At 44.3% G+C, this 22,164-nt stretch overlaps 1 protein-coding gene and 1 non-coding gene across 2 annotated transcripts in view; one reads left to right on the top strand and one right to left on the bottom strand.

Annotated features, from left to right (window-relative positions):
• Positions 1–13,712, bottom strand: part of tmtc4 (transmembrane O-mannosyltransferase targeting cadherins 4) — a 33,501-nt gene extending 19,789 nt beyond the window's left edge. Inside the window, exons 1-8 of the mRNA XM_052026520.1 lie at positions 13,641–13,712; positions 12,875–13,088; positions 9,995–10,110; positions 5,941–6,157; positions 4,310–4,397; positions 3,960–4,057; positions 3,764–3,856; positions 628–789 (exon numbers count right to left, since the gene is read on the bottom strand). Of these exons, the coding sequence (XP_051882480.1) occupies positions 628–789; positions 3,764–3,856; positions 3,960–4,057; positions 4,310–4,397; positions 5,941–6,157; positions 9,995–10,110; positions 12,875–13,036 (936 nt within the window). The 5' untranslated portion in view covers positions 13,037–13,088; positions 13,641–13,712. The remainder of the gene's footprint in view (positions 1–627; positions 790–3,763; positions 3,857–3,959; positions 4,058–4,309; positions 4,398–5,940; positions 6,158–9,994; positions 10,111–12,874; positions 13,089–13,640) is intronic.
• A 5,433-nt stretch (positions 13,713–19,145) lies between these two features.
• On the top strand, positions 19,146–19,217 carry trnad-guc (transfer RNA aspartic acid (anticodon GUC)). Its single transcript has one exon. It is a non-coding gene; the product is annotated as a tRNA-Asp (tRNA).
• The last annotated feature ends 2,947 nt before the right edge of the window (positions 19,218–22,164 follow it).

A 22,164-nucleotide genomic window follows, 5' to 3' on the forward strand; every position in this document is an offset into this window, starting at 1 on the left:
CTCATAGTAACTTCTGCCAATTACCCTAAATTTGTGTCCTGAAGTTGTCGGTTAGTGGAAGCACTTTCTCAGAATTCCCGCTATCAAAACCATTCATAATCAAATCCTCCCTTAACTCTTCACCCATGAAGGAAAACAATCCCAGCTTCTCCCACCCCTCATTCATGGATATGATCCAGTTAATTTCCTCTGCACCAGCTCTTTTGGACCTCCTTCCAAAAGACCAGTGCCCAGAAATGGACACGGTACTCCAGATGAACTATAACCAGTTATGTATAATGCATAATTCCCAACACCAGAATGGAGAAATGGAAATCACAAATGGAAAATTACTGCACACAGTGATTAAGAAACTTGCACTTGTTAAAATTCATAATACACAGGATAAAATCTGGATAAGAATCTGGATCTGGATAAAACCTGGATAAAAAGGAACAGAAGGATATGGTGATAGGATGAAATGAGGATTGAGAAGAGGCTCATGTGGAGCATAATGTGCTGAAGACTTTAAATACAGCACATATATATTCACGATATAAATAAAATTTTAAAATGTAAAGACCCTGCTAGCTTTGGATTATGATAATGTAGACCACTTCATTTCCAAAAGGAATGTTGCAAGCTTACTCGCACAAGGGCACTGTCGGCGAATGACGCTGGGTTATCAACCTCAGTGAATACCGGAGGGCCTGTGCCCATGATCCTCCAGCGACAGTACAGCAGTGCGGTTCCACCAGACGACACCAGCAGAACTCGGGTAAAAAATCCTCTTTTCCACATTAGGTTTTTCTGTGAAGCAAATGGACAGAAGAATGAAAGGAACTGGTGCAGACAAATATTTCAAACTACCCTAAGATTGTGCATTTGCTAAATAACCATACTGATGTACCACATTACTTGTTCCAATTCTAGAGACACAAGAGACTGTAGTTGCTGGAATCTGAAGCAACACACAATCTGCTAGAGGAACTCAAGTGCGTCAAGCAGCGTCTGTGGGGGAGGGGAACTGTTGACATTTCAGGTTGAAACCCTGCATCAGGACTCAAGGTTTCAACCCTGAAACGTGTACAATCCCTTTCCCCTCCACAGATACTGTTTGACCCACTGAGTTCCTCCAGCAGATTGTGTTGTCCCAATTCTACTTTTGACAAGGGAGGGAGTGCTAAAAACACGAGGGCATAGGTTTAAGGTCAGAGGCGAGATATTTAAAAGGGGCAGCGTAGTTGAAATGAGCTGCCAGAAACAGTGGTTGAGGTGGGCACATTAGTAACACTTAAAAGCCATCTAGATAAGTACATGGAGAGGAGAGGTTTAGAGGGCTATGGGCCAAATGCAGGCATATGGGACGCTCACTGGGCAACACAGTGGGCATGGACAAGTTGGGCTGAAGGGCCTGTTTCCGTGCTGTATAACTCTATGACAAAAGCAATTTGTTCTAAAATTACACAGAATGTACTGCACAGAAACAGGCCTTCACTGCAGTTAAGTTGCCTAAAGCCTTCAGCACATTAAGCTCCACATATGTCTCCTCTCAATCATCATATCATCCTATCACTACGTCCTTCAGTTCCTTTCTTTCTCAAGTCTTTATCCAGATTTTATTCAGCCCCTCTGCTCCATGCTGGTGTTTCTATACCAACCTCTTCCCACCTTCTCCTCCCATCACCAATTCTCCCTCTCCCTTGTGCGCTTATCCAGCTTCCCCTTAAACCCAACACACAAGAGATTGCAGCTGCTGGAATCTGGAGCAACAAGCTGCTGGAGACACTCAGTGGGTTGAGCAGCATCTGTGCGGGGAAAGGAATTGTCAACGTTTCAGATCGAATCTCTGTATCAGGACTGAGAGTGGAGAGGGGAGATGGTCAGTGTATAGAAGAGAGGGACAGGAGTGAGACAGGGGCCTGAGGAGCCCTTAAAGTCATCCCTGCTCTTCACCTCCACCCTCTGGGAGCCAGTTCCCAACCCTGGGATAAACACTGCTCCTGAATTTCCTATTGAATTTATTAGTTGCCCTCTTCCACAGATGTCCTCCAGTTTTACAAAACACCTCCATGTTTAACCTGCACACTTACTGTTACAGAAGTCACTGGTCCCAGATATCTGCCCACATGCAGCCTCTGATTTACTTAACCTAAACAAACAATATTAAAATAATACTTTGTGTTCCAAGGTTATCGAACCTTCTGTTCAGTGGAAGAACTTTCTGCCTATAAAACAATATTAAATTCAACCATGTTATATTTTTTGGACTCAGAGATTATAGGAATCAATCAGGAGAGTGGAGTTGACCCAAAGATCAGCTCAGGCCCAATCTAACCTAAGAGCAGAATTGAGGGGCTGTATGGTCAACTCATACTCCTGTGTCCTGTGTTTTTTTTCCAGTGAAGGGATGCATTGAGTAGTTGGAACTGTATGAACCATGACACTTTCATCAACCGTTGGGTTAACACAAGAAATCACAAAAGGTGACCTCAGCAAGAAAGATGGGAGGCCAACCACCAGTGTGTTACAACAGCCAGGTCTGCAGGTAGCAAAGGCACAGCTGAAGGTTTCAGCAAGGTGGCTGAGGCAGAGTGGAATCAGGAGATGGAGAGCCTTGATGATGGATAGGATATGTACCAGATGGCTAGCTCAGGACCTGTGATCTATGTTGTGATTATGTGATGGTTGATGAACATGTAAGTCGTGGTTCATACAGCTCTAACTACCCTATCCATCATTCACTGGAAAGAGAGCACAAGGCAGAGGTGAAGGAGTTGAACATATTTAGTTGGCCAACCCTTCTCCACCACTGAGTTAGATCACATCACTCCAGAGACTGAGCACAAAAACTCGGCCAGAATGCTGCACTGTTGGAGAAGCCATCTCTTGCATTAGATATCAAATCAAGATAACAGCAGTCGTCACAGGCAGAGGAGTTATTTCTTGTCGACACAAGAGATTGCAGATGTTGGAATCTGAAGCAACACACAAAACGCTGGAGGAACTCAGCGAGTCAGGAAGTGCCTATGGAGGGAAATGGACAGTTGACATTTCAGGTCGAGACCCTTCATCTGGACTGAAAGAACGAGGGGAGATGGCCGGTATAAAGAGGCGGGGGGAAAGGGTGGGACAAGAGCTGGCAGGTGATAGGTGGATCCAGATGAGGGGGAGGTGATAGGCAGAAGGGGGAGAGTGGGAATGGTGTCACCAGCTGGGAGGTGATGGGTGGAAGTGACAAGTGCTGATGGTGGAATCTCATCAGAGAGGAAGGTGGAGCGTGGAGTCAAGTGAGGGAGGTGGGGAGGGGCCCCAGTGGGAGGGGTGTGTGGGTGACGGGCAGAGGGAGAGGGTGGGGGAGGGGGAAGAGTTACGGCAATGGGGCCAGTTGGGGAGAGAAATGAAAACAGGGGAAAGGGGACAGAGGGGGGAGCAGTTACCGCAAGTTTGAGATTTCGATGTTGATGCCGCCAGGTTGGAGGCTGCCCAGGTGGGATGAGGTTCTGTTCTTCTAATTTCTCTAGTTATTCCTGGAGCCTATATTCATCCCTCAATCAACCAATATCACTATAAAGGCAGATTATCTGTTCATTATCACATTGCTGTTTGTGGGACCTTACTGTATGTGAACTGGCAGCAGTGTACACCACATTACAACAATAAGCAGACTTCAGAAGTATGTTATTAGCTTTAAAGCACATTAAGATGTCCTGAATGAGACACAATAGGCGCTCTAAGAAAGAATCTGGTCTGTATTTGTTTTGCATTTAAACTATAGTCTTACCTCAGATGTTTTGTCTTTTCCTAACAGGGTCACACCTAGCTGCAAGATATCCATTTTGCAAACCACAAGTGCATCAAACACAATGTTCACACCCTGCAAGTACAGACAAAAAATGGAACAAGTAAACCCACATTTAATTAGACATGAACAATAAGTCAAGGAGGTAGAAAACATCAGGAAAAGCAGAACATCTCACCAGCACTGTGATACCCTGTTCCTTGCAAAGCATTGCAACTGCACACAGCAACAGGCTGGCAAAGATCCAGTGAAGGGAAAACTCTGCAGCCACATCATCTGGAATTAAATATAATGCAATAATTAACCTTAATTCTGATTTTACAACTACCACAGCACGTAAGCAGTATTATAATAAACACTTGTGAATTGCAACACTTATGCCCCACCCAGTTTTATTCTCTGGCCCAACCCCAGATCTTTCATGGCCAGATTCATTTGTCAACTCCACTAGATTAATTTGTCAACTCCATCTCCAGTCTGTGTGGTACATGCATTCTACAAACAAATGTGCTACACAATTATACCTACATTTTCTGAAGGCTTTACAGTAGCTGATGAAGGACAATAAAAAGAACAGAGCACAGAGCAGGTCGGCTCTGCCAACAATACCAGCAACCTGGAGGACACAAATCGGAAAGATGAATGAGTTCTGCTCTTGCCAATGAAAGGTGATCAATGCAGTGCACGTCATCTCACCCAACCTTCCACCCTCTGTAACCTTCAACTCATCACAAGATCTGACGGCCATGTCCTAACTCCCACCATCTGCTCGCTGGTTTTCACTGGCTCCCTGTATAGTATCATCTCCATCTTAAAATCCTTACCCTGCGTTTCAATCCCTCCTCCATACCTGGCCCTTCCCGATCTCTGATACCTCTTCCAGCCAAACAAATCTCCATGAAATATAATCCCTTCCAATTCCAGTCTCCTTCATCACTCCCCCCATGCACAGCTGTTCTTCAGCTTCTAAACTCTGAAATTCCCTCTGCAAACCCCTCTCCTCTTTAGGACTCCATCCCTGCACAGACAAGCACTGATCCTTTGCCTCTGCACCCCATAATGTAGCTCCCCGTCAAAATTTGTCCAATAAAGGACATTGGGACTATTAAATAAGATAAATTAAGTTCCTGGAAATTAAAAACTGTTCTTTCTACTAATCAGAATCAGGTTTATTAACACTGACATAAGTTGTGAAATTTGTTGTTTTGCAGCAGCAGTACAGTGCAAGGCATAAAGACATAAAAATTACTATAAATTACAAAAATAAATAAATAATGCAAAAGAGGAATAACAAGGTAGTGTTCATGGGTTTGTGGACCATTCAGAAATCTGATGGGAAGAAGCTGCTTTTGAAACGTTGAGTGTGGGTCTTCAGGCTCTTGTACCTCCTCCCCGATGGTAGAAATGAGAAGAGGGCATGTCCTGGGTAGTGATGGTCCTTAATGATAAAATGAGATACAAGCTGTACTTTCATTACACTACCTGAACTGCTTACCTGAAATATGAAAAGTGCAGTACCAATGATGGACCCTACCATTTACTTTTACCAATGCACCATAGAAAGCATCATATCTGGATGCATCATGGTTTGGTATGGCAACTGCTCTGCCCAGGACCGCAAGAAACTGCAGAGAGTTGTGGACACAGCCCAATGCATCACGGACACCAGCCTCCCCTCCTTGGACTCTGTCTTTACCTCTCGCTGCCTTGGTGAAGCAGCCAGCATAATCAAAGACCCCACCCACCCGGGTCATTCTCTCTTCTCTCCTCTTCCATCGGGTAGAAGATACAGGAGCCTGAGGGCACGTACCACCAGACAGCTTCTACCCCACTGTGATAAGACTATTGAACGGTTCCCTTATACGATGAGATGGACTATGACCTCACGATCTACCTTGTTGTGACCTTGCACCTTATTGCACTGCACTTTCTCTGTAGCTGTGACACTTTACTCTATACTGTTATTGTTTTTACCTGTACTACATCAATGCACTCTGTACTAACTCAATATAACTGCACTGCGTAATGAATTGGTCTGTACGATCGGTATGCAAGGCAAGATTTTCACTGTACCTTGGTACAAGTGACAATAATAAACTAATACCAGTACCAGCCATGTACTTAGGAGTCTTAAACACGCCTTGAAATGCCAGACTTACACTCTCGGTGTGCACTGGATGAACAGCAAAGAGCATAGCAGCTAGAAAGGATGCTCTTGGTGCCCTACTGAGCAGCTTCCCTTTCTCATCGTGTACTAGACCACCCAGAAGTACTGAGAACACGTCGAGCGTCATTACAGAAATTACACTGTGCAATGCGATGTTGACGACATGAAACCCAATTGGGTGCAATCCTCCAGCCACAAGATAGTTCAACCTAGGAAAGAAGAAAATACAGACACATCTAAAACTTATGCACAAGTGTGTTATGATACGGTGAGGTAAGATGTTACATTATTCGCTCCAACTCTGCATTTATATGAACATAAGTACATACAAAATAGAAGCAGGCGGCCACCTGGTCCCTTGTGCCTGCAGATGTTGCCTGACCCGCTGAGTTCCTCCATCATCTTGTTTGTTGCTCCAGATTCCTGAATCTGCAGTCTCTTGTGTCTCCATGTTCCCCCAGTGCTGTTGGGGAGGGTGTTCCAAGGTTTAGACCCAATGACAATGGTGATATATTTCCAAATCAGGATGGTGTGTACCTTCCAAGTCTACTGTCATATGCACAAGTACGCTCAGGTACAGGGACTTGAAGGGGAACCTTTAAGGGTCCCCTTCACCTGCTGCCCTTGTCCTTCTTGGTGATAGAGCTGGTGGGTTTAGGAGGTGCTGACAGGGTAGGCTGGGCGAGGAACTGCAGTACATTTTGTAAATGGTACACACTGCAGCCTCTCTGAGCCCGTGGTAGAGCGAGTGAATCTTTTAGGTGGTGGATGGGGTATAGAAATCCTCAGACGTTCACAGGTAATTAATGACCTTTGTTCGTACAGTCCTTGTTAAGTAAGTAAATGCACCAGGCAGTTTTCACACATGTGGTTCCAGGCAGGTCATATTTAACAAAGTGACCTTTTGAAGAGCAGAAGTAGGTTGTTGCTCATCAACAAATCATTTGAATTATTTGTTTTCATTGAAATCATCTCCCACTCTAATGTGTAGTTGTTTAATCATTTGGTAATAATCTCAGCTACCACATTAAGAAAGAGAATTATTTACAGTGTAAACAGGGATCAAGCATTGTAATTATTCCTGCCTCTACAGCTTCCTTTGGAAGCTTGTTCTTCTAAACTCCAGAGAACACAGGCCTAGTCTACTCAACGTCTCTTATGTTGTGCTAGCATGTGAAACTACACAGGTGTAGTTGTGTAGTTTCACAACTGTGTAGTCAAAGACCATGGGTCCAATCTTGCTTAGACTTGTGTATACAGTCAGGACTACACACTTAGACATCTTGGGTATTGAATAAACAGGCACCCATGACTCACATACCCTGCATGCAAAAGCATTTAACCTCATTAACTTGATGCAGTATAACCTTCACCTGACATTTTAGCTATTCCCCAAATCAGCAAACTGGCATTAGACTTAAAATTTGCATTTGTACATTTTTACATAGGAAGATATCCTATAACAAATCTCATACTCACAGAAAGTGATACATGAAACCATGCCTTTATCCACATTATTAGAAGGATTGCATGTGTAATCTATCAAGCAAATGATCTTTCTGATCCACTATCTGCACCAAGAATCTGAGCACATGATTAAAAGCACGCAGCCTGAAGGAGAGTTTACAATTCACCAGAGAACTGCTGACACATAAATCTGGCCACAGTCTTATCCAGGACAGTCTCTTCACATAGGAGGACAGAGTTCGTGACAAGGTAGTAACAGGGAAACATGGTACAGGTGGTCAGCCAGTAAGGACAGCATGTCCCAAGTGACCAATGAAGAATGGATCATGCAGCTGGTCAAGTGTCCACTCCAATGGGCAATGAGGATAAAGGACAGGAGGTGTGGACATCAGTGTTGCCGTCAGAGATTGGTCAATCTCCAGATACTCAGTCTGTACCAAGCATATTATCTGAGGGAAAAGTCAAAACACTGCAGATGCTGGAAATCTGAAATAAAAACAGAATTCGCTGGAAACACTCAGCAGGTCCGGCAGCGTCTGTGGAGAGAGAAAAACAGTTAATGTTTCAAGTCCAAACGCAAAGCTCTGAAGGAGGAACCTGGACCTGAAACATTCGTTCTGTTTCTCTTTTTGATGCTCCCTGACCTGCTGAGTGTTTTCAACATTTTGTGTTTTTATTACTACCAGAAGGATGTTGGTTCACAGCAGTGAAGCTGCGAATATGTAATTGGAATAGTTTAAGTGATCTAAAAGTGGAGTAATTTAAGTGATTTGTAATAATGGCAAGAGTACTGATAGCGTAAGTAGAAGGTGAACTCTAAACCAGCATAAACATATTGGGTTATAGTATTCTAATCATCTGTGTTGTTCTATTTCACAGAAACAAACTTCTAAAAGGGACAAAAGGTTTGGAAAGACTGTTTCTACAAAACTTACACCTGCCCAGATATTTTCTGTGGGTTCTCAAACAGTGCCTGCTGCCGCCAACAGTCTAAAGCAGTATAGTAATCTATAAAGGATGAGCAGGTCAAGAAATAGTCAGTCTCTTCAACCAGTGACGTAGACAATCTTCAATGAGTCATGCAAGGTTCGAAACATGGTCTCTGTTGTGGGTTAAATGTGCAATGTGTTAACATCTGTGCATTAAACCCCACTTCTGAAGTGTGAGGTGTAGTTATTACCATATTGTGCTTTTACTTCATGCAGCTGAGGATGTCTCTAAAGCTGAAGATGAACATTAGGAAACTCAATTCACTGCCAAATCATGTGCGGAAAATACAATAAAAAGAGTGAAATGTGGGATCAATAGAAAAAGGCAGGCAAAGTAAAATGCGAAATATTTCTTTCAAGGATTCAATAACAATTATAATCTGAATGAATGAGAAAATACACTTGGGAAAATTAAATTTTCTGGCTCAATGAACTTGATTGGTAGTGACTCAGGCTCATCACAATTCAACTAAATACTCCCACCCGAACATGTTTTCTGCTTAATCTATCTGAATGTAGAGTTTCATAATGGGACACTGGTGCAACAAAGCTTCCAGAGGAGCAGGACCACTTGGATTCACTCTGATGCAGAATCTTCAAACTGAAATGTTAATGATTTCTCCCCCCATGGATGCTGCCTGACCTGCTGAGCATTTCCAGCATTTCCTGTTTGTATTTCAGATTTCCAGCATCTGTGTTTTGTTTCCATTTTCGTTTATTGTTGGATTCCAACTTCCTGATTCTGTTTTGAACTGTGCATATGCCAGCTCCAGAGTTAACTGTCTGGTTACTTACTCCTTCAGGGTAACAGCAAGAGCAGAGTGCAAGCTTTACCTTGACCATTAATTCAGGACAAGGTATTACTTCCCATCAACATACACGCCTTCAAAGCCAAAAAAATAGAAGCAATACATAAAGGCACTGGAGGAGCCCTACCAAACTCGTCTCCTCGTATCTGTGAGTCCATCCTATCCCCCCCGGTCCAGTCCCACCTACATCCGTGACACCTCACCTGCTCTCCATTGCTTTGACAACTTTCAGTTCCCTGGTCCTGACCGCCTCATTTTCACCACGGATGTGCACTTCCATTCCCCATCAGGAGGGTCTCAAGGCTCTCCGTTTCTTTCCGGAAGACAAACCCAGCCAGTTCCCCTCCTCCACCACCCTCCTCCGTCTGGCAGAACTGGTGCTCACCCTCAACAACTTCTCCTTTGGCTCCTCCCACTTTCTCCAGACCAAAGGTGTAGCCGTGGGCACTCGCATGGGCCCCAGCTATGCCTGCCTGTTCACTGGATACGTTCTGAATATGTGGAACAGTCCATGTTCCAAGCTTATCCCAGCACCACTCCCCAACTCTTTCTCTGCTACACTGATGACTGCATTGGTGCTGCTTCCTGCACCTGTGCAGAGCTCATCAATTTCATCACCTCCAGCATTTTGTGCATTGCTGCAGCATCTGCAGTCTCTTGTGTCTCCTGAAAACAGGGTTGTGCTGCCCAATAGAAGAGGATAGATCACAGATTGCAGGTACAAGGTAAAGTTATATTATAAAAATGGACCAAATCCTGTCACAATAACACACAGACTTACCTGAATGTAAGCACCGTAAGTGGTCGGTAGGATTTGTGACTGGTATTGCTAATGAGATTAGTTCCCCAGAAGTCATGTTCCCAAAGGTTGCCAAGTGATGTTTCTGGTCTAAGGTCCTGACACATGAAAAAAATGCCAAAAGTTAAATGATCGACATATCATTTTCCTTTCCTTATAAAGACGTTTTACTTCCTTTGTCACACCCTCTGACCTCCCTTCTCCTTAACCCCATCCAATCTGACAGCACTCCCAGTTGGAACTTCCCTCTAATTCTGGCCCTTAAATCTCCCTAAATTTAATCCCTCCACCAGGCATCCATAACCTTAAAGATCTGCGGGAATATCTTTTAAAATCCAACAGGATCCACTGCAGTTGGTCTCATTTTAGCCCTTCTTTGCCCTCCCAATTTCTTTCTTTAAGTACCCCTGCACTCAATAGTCCTGCAGAGCTCCCCCTGTTCTCAGTTCTCTATAACTGCCATGCACCTCCTTTCTTTAGTTAGCCCTAGATATCCCTTGACATCCAGGGTTCCGTGGACTTGCTGTCCAAACCTTTCATCCTTACACGTTGGCTCTGGACTTCTATGATTTCACTTTTGAATGACTCCCACATGTTGAATGTAGATCTATCTGCAGGTCCACGTTTACCTGATCCTGCCTGATGATACTGAAATCGGCCTTCCCCCAGTTTAGGACCTTAATTTACAGACCATTCTTAGATCTTCCCGTAACTACCTTGAAAGTTACAGAGTTACGGTCACCTTCTTCAAAACTCTCTCCCACTGACACTTCAACCACCTGCCTGGATACATGATATAAGATTAGGTCCAGTACTGCCACTTCTCCAGCAGGGCTCTGTACGTACCAGCTCAAAACATTCTCCTGAATGCACTTTAAAAATTCCACCTTCTATGTCTTTCACACTAAAGCAATTACAGTTAATATTGGACAAGTTAAAATCCCCTCCTACTAAAACTGTATTACTGTTACTACTCTGCATGATTTGTCTACATATCTGCTCCTCTAGTTCACGGTGTCAGGAGGCTGTAGTGTACCTCAGTGAAGTAATAACCCCTTGTGTGTTGGCAAGCTCTACCCATACGGCCTCATTTGAAAAGCCTTCTTGGATATGCTCTTATAACTGATGCGACAATAGGTGGAAGGGCATGTTGTGATGAGGACACTGTAATTCTGTAACGGGATATAGATAGATTGAGTGATTGGATGGAAACCTGGCAAATGGAGTTAAATGTGGGGAAGTATGAGGTTATGCACTTCAGTAAGAGGAAGTAAAAGGTGGATTATTATCTAAACGGAGAGAGACTGCAAATGAATGAAGTTCATAGGGATCTAAGTATTCTAGTGCACAAATCACAAAATATTAGCAGGCAGGTCGTTAAGAAGGCAAACAACATGTTGGCCTTCTTCAATATGTGACTGCATCTACCCCTCAACTGTATATCTACTTTAGGTCCCAGTTCCCCTGCCAAATTAGCTCAAACTCTTCCCACACACTAACAAACCTTCCTGCAAGGATGTTGGACTTGTTCTGGTTCAAGTGCAACTTGTCCAGCTTCTATAGGTTCCACTTTCTCCACAAACAATCGCAGTGATCCTGAAATCCAAAACCCTCCCTCCTATTCCTACGCTGACTAACACGTGGCACTGGAAGTAATGCAGAGATTACAACTTCAGACATCCCGATCTTTAGTCAGGAAACTAGTTCCGGAAATTCATGTTGCAGGATCCCATTCCTCTTTTTACCAATGTGGACCACAACCTCTGGCTTTTTACCCTCCCCCTTTAGGATAACCTGCAACCGTTCTGTGACATCCTTGACCTGGCAGTGGGGAGCTAACACACCACCCTAGATTCATTTCCACAGCTACAGAAATGCCTGTCTATTCCTCTCACTGTCGAGTCTCCTCCCATTACTGCCCTTGGACCCCTGCTCCTTCCCATTAGGTAGCTGAGTCACCCCAGGCTGCCCTGATCTTGGAGACCCAAGAGACTACAGATGCTAGAATCTGTAGCAACACACAAAACACTGGAGGAACTCAGTAGGTCAGGCAGCAGCTATGGAGGGAAATGGACAGTTGATGTTTTGGGGTCTCGACCCAAAACATCGACCGTCCATTTCCCTCCATAGATGTTGCCTGACCTACTGAGTTTCTCCAGTGTTTTGTCTATTGCCCTGATCTTGGCTCTGGCTGAACTCATCAGGAATACATTCACCCCCATCATTTTCCAACACAGAACCTTTGTCAGAAACACTAACTCTGCTTCTCTCTCCATAGATACTGCCTGACCCACTGTCTCCCAGATTTCTTGCTTTAATTTATTACGAGAGAGCTGCAGCATTAGGGTAAGGAAGTCGCACTGTAAATAGTACAGAGCTTTGGCATAACCCAGTAATGTCACAGAAACCACATTTCAGAAACAGAGCCCAATGTGCAGCCATCATGTTAGATGTTTTGCACTTCTAGTGCAGAGAGCGGAAGACAGATTTCCTACTGCACGTACCTACTCAATCAAAACCTTTCATATTTTTAAATACCCTTAATGGATTAGTCTTCAGTCTTCTCTTCTCAAGTGAAGAGATGTGGCCTGTTCATCCACTAACAATTATAACCTTGCAGTTCTCAGACCAACCTCATTAATATTTTTACAGCCTCTCAATATCTAGTGACTGGAGCTAAACATAGTACTTCAAGAGTGGGTTAAGAAGCAGTGTTGATAGGAGTTTAGCAAAACTTCACTATGTGGAGGACTGCAATAAAGTCATGGGAATATTCTGATGCTCATCATTCTTCCACTTAATCAAAGAATCTGACAACAATTAGTTTGTTTTAAGCACAATTTTCAAATTTTAGCCCCATACCTTATTGTTGATTATAGCTTCTGAATCATCAAAGACAAAGTCTCCATTGTAACTGATGCCAAAGCACAGAAGGGCCAGTACAGCAACAACAGCCTTCGCCCAGGGACGAGGGAGTTGGGGGACTGGTAGAGTGTTGTCCAAGCTCCATCCACTCTGCAGCATCGTGCTATATCCTGGACCACAGCTGCGACTCTGGCTTTCTCCTGTCCATAACCTGGGGAGGACAGCACAAGATCTGGATGAACAGCTTCAGAGAATTCAGGAACATTAGCCTAATGAAGCAGAAAATCATGTGAAGTTTAACAGCTACAGATCCCGGTGGATGTGCTCCCACATTGCACGGGCACCCACACATAAAACAACCTTTCAGCACCTTGCAAACAACAAACTACTTCTGAAGTGGGGTCAGACGTTGAAGTGTCTGAGGGGGCCAGCCAACCTGTGCACAGCAAGATCCCACGAATCTGAATCCAGTCAGATCCTGTTTCTGCTGATGCTGCCTGCACACACATCCACTCATTGGCTGTCAGATGCTTTGGGGGGGGGCGGGGGAGGGAGAGGGGGTCGCCCTGAGGATATGAAGGGCGCTAGAGAAATGCAGGCATGCCCCCAAGTTATTGCCTACTCACTGGGAAAGAAACCTTTAAATTTCTAATACCCCTCCCCGCACAAAACTGCTGCTGACAAAAACCACATCTATTCGTCGCTTCACAGCCCCCCTCACCCTGGAAATCTTAGTTTCATTTCATTTATTTCTTTTTTTTACCTCCCGGGAAAGATTGTCCGCGGGCCCCGGAACCGTCCGTCTGTGGGGGGTGGGGGGGGGGGGGAACCGAGACGTGAACACCGCCAGGGCTGGGATGGAGGGAGCGCTTCAAATGCGGCACCCGCTTCCGGCCCGCCGCCGTGCCATATGTGCGCATGCGCGGCCCGGGGAGCCGGAGCTGTCAATCAAGGCGCCGGGTGGTGCAGCGCTCTGCAGAGCGGGCGTGCACAGCCCTGCTTCTATGTGATATAACCAATATGAATGCATTTGGAGGCAATCTTAATGGTGAAGGTGGAAAAGAAAATTAAAGACTAATTAAATTAAATAAAAATTAAATTGCTGCAATCTGGAGCAACACATAAAACGCTGGAGGAACTCAGCGGGTCAGGCAGCATCTGTGGTGGGGGGGGGGGGGGGGGGAATGGACAGTTGCCATAGGGGGTCGAGACCTGTCTTGGTGAAGGGTCTCAACCCCTTACATCGACTGTCCATCTCCCTCCGTAGGTGCTGCCTGACCCGCTGAGTTCCTCCGGCTCCTCTGTTGTGTTGGAAAAGAAAATTAGATTTGCGTACGCAGGAGCAATTTGAAACTTTTTGCTTCTGATGCAGGCTCTGGACCAAACTGTCGACAATTCCCCCCACACCCTACCCCACCCCGACCTCCCCGCTCCATGCTGCTCCATCTGCTGAATTCCTCCAGCAGTTCGACTTTCAGAGTCATAGAGTCATGCAGCACGGAAACAGACCCTTCAGACCAACGTCCTCGCTGACCAAGATTTGCATCTAAGCCAGTCCCACTGGTCAGCGTTTGGCCCATATCCTTCTAAACCTTTCCTATCCATGGACCTGTTCAAGTGTACTTTAACTGTTGTAATTGTACCCGCCTCAACCACTTCCTCTGGCAGCTCGTTCCATTTACGCACCACCTTCTGTGTGAAGAAGTTGCCCCTCAGGTCCCTTTTCAATCGTCTAGTTTCATATGTCGTCTAGTTTTTGATTCCCTTTCCCTGGGAAAAAGTCTGTGTGCATTCACCCTACATAAGCTCCTTGTGATGTTATACACCTCTGCAAGGTCACCCCTTTTTCTCCTGGGCTCCAAGGAATAAAGTCCTAGCCTACCCAACCTCTCCCTATAACTCAGGCCCTCAAGTCCTGGTAACATCCTCGTAAATCTTCTTTGCACTCTTTCCAGCTTAATGACGTCTTTCCTGTAACAGGGCGACCACAACTGTACACAGTGCTCCAGGTGCATTCTCACCAATGTCCTGTACAACTGCAACGTAATGTCCCAACACCTTTACTCAATGCCCTGACTGATGAAGGCGAGTGTGCCAAATGTCTTCTCCACCACCCTGTCTACCTGTGATGCTGCAGTCTAGCATCTGCAGTCTCTCGTGGCTCCTTGAAACTTTTTAATATTGTCATGATGCAGCCAGATCTATTTTAATATCCATAAGAAATGTAAGCAAAAAGTGGCCACTTTACTCCCTGTGCCTGCTTTCATGTTCCTGACTGATCTTTTACCTCAGGAACGTTTTCCTGCATCAACCCTATATCTCTTGATTCATTTGATATCTATCAATCTCTGTCCTGAAAGTGTTCAGCAATGGAGTCTCCAAAATCAATAAAACTGCAGCTGCTGAATAACTGCAATAAAAACAGAAAACACTCAACAGGTCAGGCAGCATCCGTGGAAAGAAAAGCAGAGTTAACTTTGGCAAACGTTGTCAGAATGAGTCTTCGATCCGAAAGGTTCACTTTGTTTCTCTTCCTTCCACCCATGCCACCTGCCTGATGAGAGCTTCCAGTATTTTTTGACTCCGCAGACCTCTCGGACAGAGAATTCTAAATATTTACCAACCTCTGGGCAAAGAAATCTCTTCTGTGTTCTAAATGGGCAACCCCTTATTTTGTGACTGTGAACCCCTGGTTCAAAATACCCCAGCTAAGGGAAACATCATCCCTTAACAACTTTGCACATTTCATTGCACCACCAGGCTCAAGGACAGTTTCTATCCCGCTGTTATAAGACTCTTGAATGGACCTCTTGTACTTATGTTTTGAATGATCTCTATGGATGACATGCAAAACAAAGTTTTTCACTGCAGTTTGGTCCATGTGACAATAGTAAACCAACTACCAAAATCACTCAATATAGTAACCGTACCTCCACAGTATTGTAATGAATGGCATCGAAAGCGCAAAAGGCTGATTTGAAAGAACAGTTACTAAAAGTGGAGGGAGAGAGGGAACTAGTCCTGCTGTATGTACATACGTCAGACTTTTGAATTTAATAATATTATGGGAGTTCATTCGCATATACAGGTGTTTGTTAGCTGGCTGTTTGTAACCCAGGGATGGCCTATAATTACAGCAAGACATCTCTATTCTTGTACTCAAATCCTCTTGCAACGAAGACCAGCACACCATTCGCCTTCCAATTGTCTGCTGCACTTATGTGTACAAGGACACCAGGTCCATCTGAATATCAAAACTAAAAACAAAAATTGCTGGAAACACTCAGCAGGTCAGGCTGATTCAGTGGGAAGAGAAACAGAGTTAACATTTCAGGTCGAAACCTTTCATCAGAACAAGAGCAGTTTGCCCTCTCACCTCTCCCCCCTTTCCCCCTTCACTTTAAACCTCCGTCCTCTAGTTTTGAACTTCTGTACACTGGGGAAAAGAGTTTGGCTGTTCACCTTATCTGTGCCCCTCATGGTCAAGGTGTGAGGGAAGAGATTTAAGAGGCAACTTTTTCACACAGAGAGTGGTCCGTACATGGAATGAGCTGCCAGAGGAAGTGGTTGAGGCAGGTACATTAACGACATTTAAAAGGTACTTGGACAGGTACATGGATAGGAAAGGTTTAGAGGGCTATGGGCCAAACCTGGGCAAATGGGACTAGCATGGATGGGTATCTTGGATAGCATAGACCAGTTGGGCTGAAGGGACTGTTTCCATGCTGTATGACTCTATCACTTCACAAACCTCTATAAAGTTGCTTCTCAGCTCCAGAGAAAAAAGACCCAGCCTATCCAGCCTCTCCTTATAAACCAAACCCTCCAGTCCCAGTAACATCCTTGTAAACCTTGTTTGGCACCCTGTCCAGTTTAATGACATCCTCCCTATAGCTGGGTGACCAGAATTGCATGCAGTAGTCCAAATGTAGCCTTACCAGTGTTCTATTACAGCTGTAACACGATGTCCCAATTCCTGTACTCAATATTCTGACTGACGCATAAGACAGCACAGAAACAGGCTTCTGAGCTACTCCCATTTGCCTACATTTGGCCCATATTCCTCTAAACTTTTCCTATTCTCTCCACTCTTAGTCCTGACCTGAAATGTTCACAATTCCTCCACAGATGCTGCTCGACCCGCTGTGTTCCTCTAGCAGATTGTTTGTTGCTCCTTGGGTATAATTAGGGCTGAGATTGAGAGAATTCTAATCTGTAAGGGAATCAATGTTTATGGGGAAAGTGGACAAGAAATGTTGGATCCTGCCAAAGGATGGAGCAGCCTCGATGGACCGAATGTTCTCATAATTCCTGCTTCTTAAGAACAGCAAGGAAGTTTCCATAGGCAAAAGCAGAAACCTGCAGCTGCTGAAGATCTGAGATATAGCAGAAAGTATTGGGAAGACTCAGCAGGTCAGGCAGCACCTGTGAGAGAAACACAGTTAACGTTTCAGGTCAACCACCCGTGGTCAGAGTTGGGGAAAGGCAGAAAACAGAAGTTCTACCCAATGGCCTGACACTAATATTTATCCCTCGACTGACATCATCAAACAATTTGGAATTTAGCAGCAAGTGTACATTTAAATTGTTGAGTTTTGTTAAACAACACCCACCCAGGTTCTCTCCCCTCTTCTCTCCTCTTCCATCGGGTAGAAGATACAGGAGTCTGAGGGCACGTACCACCAGGCTCAAGGACAGCTTCTACCCCACTGTGATAAGACTATTGAATGGTTCCCTTATACAATGAGGTGGACTGACCTCACGATCTACCTTGTTGTGACCTTGCACCTTATTGCACTGCACTTTCTCTGTAGCTGTGACACTTTACTCTGTACTGTTATTGTTTTTACCGGTACTACCTCAATGCACTCTGTACTAACTCAATGTAACTGCACTGTGTAATGAGTTGACCTGTACGATCAGTATGCAAGACAAGTTTTGCAAGACATATTTGCTTGCAAATAATAAACCAGTACCAATACCAATACCAATATCGTCGTGGCTATCCCTTGAGGTCAAGGATGATGGTCTTTGTTTCGTTGATCTATTTATGGGCTCTCAAGTGGCTTATGAGTCCAATCTCGGCTCTGAAAGTTCTTCCGCATTCAGCACAGGTAGTTCCAGACGGCAGATCGGGCTTTGGGGGTTGCTGCTTCTCTTTCCATTTTCTTCTCTGTTCCTCTAATTCTGCACTTCTGTTGGCTTCGAAAGTTGCTGTTCCTTTCGGATGATGGTTTGCCAGAGTTTCCCGTCCTTGGCATTGGTTTCCCAATCGTTGATGTCGATGTTACATTTCTTCATGTTGGCTTTTAAGACGTCTTTGAATCTCTTATGTTGTCCGCCTCTTTTACGTTTGCCTACTTTAAGCTGGGAGTGGAAGCTTTGTTCGGCAGATATTCGTCTTTCATCCGAACAACGTGACCGCTCCATCTTAGTTGGTTCTTGATAACGTAGGCTTTATTGTTTTTGCTTCATTTAGCACGCTGACGTTGGTTCTTCTATCTTCCCAGCTGATATTTAAGATATTTCGAAGACAGTGTTGATGGAACTTTTCAAGTGCCTTCAGATGTCATCAGTATGTTGTCCAAGTTTCTGATGCATACAGGAGCGCTGGGATCACCACTGCTTTGTACACTAACATTTTAGTGTCTGTTCGGATGTCACAATCATGAAAGACTCCTGTTCGGAGACGTCCAAAAGCTGTTCCAGCGCATTTAAGACGATGTTGGATCTCGTCATCGAGGTCGACATTGGAGGAGAGGTGATTTCCAAGATATGGGAAGTGGTCCACATTTTCCAGGGTTGTTTCACCAAACTGGATTGATGGTTCTATCCGATTTGTATCAGGTTGGTAGATGATCTGAGTCTTCTTGGAATTGATGGTAAGTCCAAGTTTCGTGTACGCACGGTTGAAGGCAGTCAGAATCCATTGTAGGTGGTTTTCTGAGAGAGCTGCAACACAGTTGTCATCTGCGTATTGGAATTCGATGAGGGTACTCCAATATACTCATGGGATATAAAACAATCTTTAATTTCACCGGTTAAAGAGTGTAATGGAATTAAAAACTTTTATTTCCTGTAGCTGATTGCAAATGCGGTTCATTTTGAATAGATTTCAATGCAAAGAAAAAGCAGATACTTTAATAAACTTTTTATTGTGGCTTGCGTGGTAAATTATCTTTATAGCTCAAGAAACCTGTTGAAAGGAAGCAGAGAGCTGAGCCGTGTAGAGTGATCAGCACTCCCGGCAGTGCGGGCACTCGGCGAGTCCTCGGTAGTATAGTGGTTAGTATCCCCGCCTGTCACGCGGGAGACCGGGGTTCAATTCCCCGCCGGGGAGGAACATCTTTTCCTCCGAAGAAATAAACCATCTCTTAACATTTACTTTTGCAACGTTTTGCATTGTGTGACTTTTTTTAAACAACGTTTTGCTTTTCATTCTCAGAAGCCGTTTTAATCGGAAAGACCAAACCTTTTTCGTTGCAAAGACCAACTTTTTTTCCCGTTGCAATTCTCTTTAGAGGTCTTGCAGTTTCCAGAAAGAATTAACCTCTGTACGAGAAAGAAGCATTGGTGGAATCCCACCACAAATATTTGCATCTTTGCATTGGTCGAGGAAGTTTGGAGACGAACCTCGTTACAATTAATTCCCTTTCCAGATGATGCATTGGTAAATTCAAACGATTTTTAACTATCATTTAAGTGCAACTGGTTGAGATTTATAGCATCGTTTTTTCCAAAAAGTAATTTATAATAATGTTTAAAAGGTCTAAAGAATGCAGCATCTAATATAACACAATGCCCCAGAGTTGTACCATTTGCAATATATTTTGTTTTGCAGCTGTTGAATTTTACAGACAAGTCTAACGTCATAAGGGTGATAAATTGTACCGTTGTGCAACGAACCTCTGCTCAGAATTAATGTAAAGCACCTGTAGAACTAACAGAAATGTTTTCACAAATCAAAAGTGTACAATCTCATTATGTTTTCAACAACATCGCTGTTCCTAATTCCTGCCATCTCCTGCCGCAATACTTGCTAACTCCCACCAGGAGGCAGAACCGTGCAGAGCAACTTCAGGCAACTTGTAAGATTTGCTTCAATCGAAATGAAATCCTGTCTTAAACCTTCAAAAATTAAATAGCAGAAATATCCGCAGAAGCAAAATCTTGTCTAACTTCCTTAATATTTGCACCATTTTCTGTTATAATTTGAGAAATGTTGGCATTTTTATTCATAGATTCCTCCCCTCTTCCAGTTTTGACAATAAACTTGGTACTTGGACGATTTTGTTTCGAGCAGATTAGCCGCCACGTTTCCTACAGAAACCAAAATTCAAAAGTAAAGCAGCAAAAAATGCTGCAGGTACTCAGCAGGTCAGGCAGCATCTGCGGAGAGAAGAAATAGAGGTAGCATTTAAGAGATAGGTTTAAGGTGCTGGGGAGTGGATATAGAGGAGATGCCGGGGGTAAGTTTTTTACTCAGAGAGTGGTGAGTGCGTGTAATGGGCTGCCAGAAACGGTGGTGGAGGCGGATAGGATAGGGTCTTTCAAGAGACTGTTAGATAGGTACATGGAGCTGAGTAAAACAGAGGGCTATGGGTAAGCCTAGTAATTTCTAGGGTAGGGATTGTTCGGCACAGCTTTGTGGGCCGAAGGGCCTGAATTGTGCCGTAGTTTTTCTATGTTTCTATGTATTTCAGGGCAATGGCTTTTCACCAGAAGGTTATTGGTTTATTATTGTCAGATGTACCGAAATATGGTGAAAAGCTTTTGTTTGCATGCCACCCAGACAGATCATCCCATACATAAGTACATCGAGGTAGTACAAAAGGAAAACAGAATGCAGACTATAGTGTTACAGCTACAGAGAAAGTGCAGTGCAGGCAGACAATAAGGTGCAAGGGCCACAACAAGAGTTGTGGGAGATCTTGTGCCAAGTATTTTTTGTGTTGGTGGGTGACGAAGAGTTTATCTTTTAGCATTAAAGATACAGCAGGGAAACAGGCCCTTCAGACCACCGAGTCTGTGCTGACCATTAAGCACCCATTTTTTTCCTACTAATCATGTCCTAGCCCATTTTATTCTTGTCACCTTTCCATCAATCCCCCCCAGATTCTACCACCCACCTTCACACTGGGGGCAATTTACAATGACCGATTAACCTACCAACCTGTATCTTTTCTTAACTCAGGGAAAAGCCACACAGTCACAGGGAGAACATGCAGACTCCACACAGACAGCACCCAAGGTCAGGATTGAACCCGGGTCGCTGGAGTTGTGAGGTAGCAGCTCTACTCGCTGCACCTCTATGCCCCCAGATGACTGAGTGCTTGGGGTCCTGGATGGTTGGCAGGGAGAAGATGAAAGGGTAGTTGTTGCAAGTCTTGCAGTTGGTAGGGAGGGGCGATGGAGGAGTGAACCCAGATGGCCCAGTGGGATTGTCCCTTTGGAATGTAGGAAGGGGAAGTGGAGGTGAGGGGGTCTCCACCCTGGCTCTGAGTGTGTAAGCAGGGTGAGTAGCGGAATGGCTGAGGTTGAGGCATCTGCCAATTATGGTGGAGGAAAATCCTTACTTCAGGAAGAAGGGAGGTGTATCGGAAGGAATGGAATGCGGCGTCATTGGAACAGGTGTGACAGAAGCGAGGCAACAGGAGAATGGAGAGGAGTCCTCACAGGGAGCGGAGTGGCAGGGGCTGTAATCAAGGCAAGTGCTGTAGACTTGTAACTGACCAATTTAAAAATAGAATATTACAAGTGATACAGCATAAACATAATTGTGTTTAGAAGTTGGCTTTTAATCTTATTACAAATTAACAATGAAGTCAATTCCATGCATGGTTGGGATTTGTTAATCAATCTCATCGTAATCCTTTCCGTGTGTGAGCTGGGAAGTAAATTAGAAGTGATAGCACTGAGATTAACATTTGCAGTTTGATTTTTACAGAATAATTAATATCGTCATCAATCACCCTGTTTAACAGAATATTCAAAGGAACAATTACTTGAATGTGCATGGTTTTGGGTGTAGGGACAGGGTGCTTTATATACTCAGAGGCGCCGTTTACAGTGGGAATGATGGATGACCCATTAACCATGCAAATCTTAGCCGAACCAGCAACAATACCTTGGCTTCCTTCCAACACTAATGCTATGGGTTTAAATGTGAGAGCAGTCAGTACAAACTGTTACCATAGAGACGAATAAATTGCAAAGTGAAATTCAGAAAGGACATGAGCACATAAGAAATAGGAACAGGAGGAGACCATTCAGCTTCTCATGCATGT

This window comes from Pristis pectinata, chromosome 11 (assembly GCF_009764475.1).
Source record: "Pristis pectinata isolate sPriPec2 chromosome 11, sPriPec2.1.pri, whole genome shotgun sequence".
NCBI lineage: Eukaryota > Metazoa > Chordata > Chondrichthyes > Rhinopristiformes > Pristidae > Pristis > Pristis pectinata.